Source organism: Formica exsecta, unplaced genomic scaffold (genome assembly GCF_003651465.1).
Source record: "Formica exsecta isolate Colony F162 unplaced genomic scaffold, ASM365146v1 scaffold87, whole genome shotgun sequence".
NCBI classification, from domain to species: domain Eukaryota; kingdom Metazoa; phylum Arthropoda; class Insecta; order Hymenoptera; family Formicidae; genus Formica; species Formica exsecta.
Genome location: NW_021853642.1, coordinates 44,536 through 47,236, shown reverse-complemented (window position 1 = coordinate 47,236; position 2,701 = coordinate 44,536). Strand labels below are relative to the sequence as shown.

General features: G+C 31.5%; 1 protein-coding gene across 1 annotated transcript in view; it reads right to left on the bottom strand.

The window, feature by feature from the left end:
• The window catches only part of LOC115244785, a 15,137-nt gene that overhangs the window by 9,223 nt on the left and 3,213 nt on the right, over positions 1-2,701 (bottom strand). Inside the window, exons 2-3 of the mRNA XM_029822724.1 lie at positions 539-658; positions 235-352 (exon numbers count right to left, since the gene is read on the bottom strand). Coding sequence (XP_029678584.1) covers positions 235-352; positions 539-658 — 238 coding nt within the window. The remainder of the gene's footprint in view (positions 1-234; positions 353-538; positions 659-2,701) is intronic.

Below are 2,701 nucleotides of genomic sequence, written 5' to 3'. Positions count from 1 at the left end.
GTATATTATATGTGATATACATATAGAGAGACTGCTGCATATTGTATCTGAATCGATTTTCTTCTGAAATTTGGCAGCTTTTGCGAAAAGGAAGTGATATATATATGTATATGTGATATACATATAGAGAGACTGCTGCATATTGTATCTGAATCGATTTTCTTCTGAAATTTGGCAGCTTTTGCGAATTAAAAAGGAAGTGTGACCGTATTTGAAAATCTAAATAGATCTTACTTGTAAGTACAGCGGTAAAACGTCTGGCACTGCATCTATATTTGTTTATGATAGCAAGTTCGTTTTTGTCTATTAACTCATTATATATATGCTGTAGCTGCTCCAGTAAATCTTTCACCTGTTTTTTTAAATAATTTTATATACCGTTTTTATATATGTATAACGATGACATTCAAAAAAAATTGTTTGTACAAAAATTTATTTGATTAAAATATTTTTCCTCTTTGATATAAATATGTGTTGAGTAAGCCGTTAACTCATAAGTTATCCTGTCAGTTTTCAACTTTGTAAGTCATCTACTTACAGCTTTGATATTGACACAGAACATGTTATATTTTATCACAAAGAGAGCAAAGAAAGATGCGGAAGATAAAACTTTGACGACGAAATCCGGAGTACATTTTTGTGAAATAAGTGATGTACACTGTAAATAGTAATTTTATTTACAAGTTTATTAAAAAATTAAGTAAATATTACGTTAAACGGAGCAATGAGATACGACTGTGTCCTTGACATATGTTGTCAAGGTCATCACCCTGAATGACACTCAAAAGGTTTTAACCGTTGCTCATTGTGTTCATTAAAAAGTTATTAACAAATATTGCGTTTAACGGATTATATATGCATTACAATCCTGAAAGATCAAGGTTATATGTACGTTGAATTTCGCATTGTCCTGCAAAGTACATGCGTGGAAGCAGTGGGTTCTTCCCACCCCCGCCCTTCCCTACGGGGGGGGGGGGGTTTTACTTCCGGAAGATATAACCTAAACCAAACCAAATTTTAGTTTCAAATCAGAAATAGGTTTGGGTTAGGTTATATCTTTCGGAAGTGGAGCCCCTTCGTAGTGGGGGCGGAATCCACTGCGTCCACGCATACATTTTCCCATCCACACAACAATTGTGAGGTGAACCTTGCTTCGCGTTGTAAATTATATGCATGGACACAGTCGGTTGCGCCCCCCCCCTCCCTACAAGGAGGCTCCATTTCCGGAAGATATAACCTAATCCAAACCTATTTCTGATTTATAACTAAAATTTATGCTTATATTAATGCTTCATAACTTTTGAACGGATCGTGACCGCTACTTTTTTCAAGATCAGGGTCACACAAAATGATGACCATGACAACATATATCAAGGTCATGGTCATATATGAGATTGTGATTAATTACCTTACTTATAATTCGTGAAAATTCTTTTGTTAATAACCTTTTAATAAACAATGAGCGACGGTTAAAATCTTTTGTTATTCAGGGTGATTTTTCTAAAGTCATAAGAGCGCGCGCACACACACGCATACACAAATTTTTTGTTTTATATTATTGGATCTATCTTAAATAACTTTTGTATTTATTTGCCAAAAAATTCTATTTATAAAAACAAGTTATAAGTAAATAAACAATTAAAATGTCAATATAGATAAAATTTTGGTTTCTCAATAATAATAAAAATTTATATATATATATATACATATATTAATTAGTTCAACTACAAAATTAAACCATAAGTGCAAATACCTATGACTATATACAGTTATGATTTATAGTTGATACAATTTTATTCCAATCTAAATTGTAAAATATATTTAAGTTATATCACACGAAGGTGAGAGAAGGCAATTAAGAGCCAACGGAGTAATTTGTGCGCAAATTTTATTATAATCGAATTATATCAATTAACATAATAAAGTAGCGAAGATTTAATAATAAAAAGCCAACGGAGTAATTTGTGCGCAAATTTTATTATAATCGAATTATACAATATTAACATAACAAAGTAGCGAAGATTTAATAATAAAAAGCGATTGTGTTTTGATCCTTTTTTTGACCATCTTCAGCGCAATTACGAAGTAAATAAAGAAACTGAGCTGTTCAAATGTAATGTCAAAAATAAATCGCAAACATATGATTACAAAAAATTGCAACGAACAAGAATGAATCGCACATGCTATCAAGAGGCAAATGCCACATCAAACGCTCGAGACAGATTGTCAAGTCTTGCCATATCGCACATAACATAAAGAAAATAAATACAGAGAAGTGTTTACAAATAAGACGGCGTGACATTTAAAGTTTCGGTAATTTATCGATTACATTTGTATAAATATGATATAAACATTCTGTGTCTGTTAATGAAATTGAGGCTATTTTTTGCCTTTTAATATATACCATTTCAGAAATTAAGTGTTTTCTAAGCAAAGGTTCATGATCCAAAATCTCAAGACCGTCCCAATCAAAATCATGATTGCATTCTAAATATGACCTGTTAAAACAGAATGGTTCGTCGTGTTCCATCTAATATGATTGCGATGTTCAGATATTCTTGTGTGTAAGGCCCTGCGCACAATAGAGAAAATATTAAGAATAGTAATAAAATATTAAATATCAGGAGGAGCAATTTGGAATTATTTTACTTCAAACAAGGAAACGGAATGTATTAACGCATAATGAAATAAAAAAAATAAT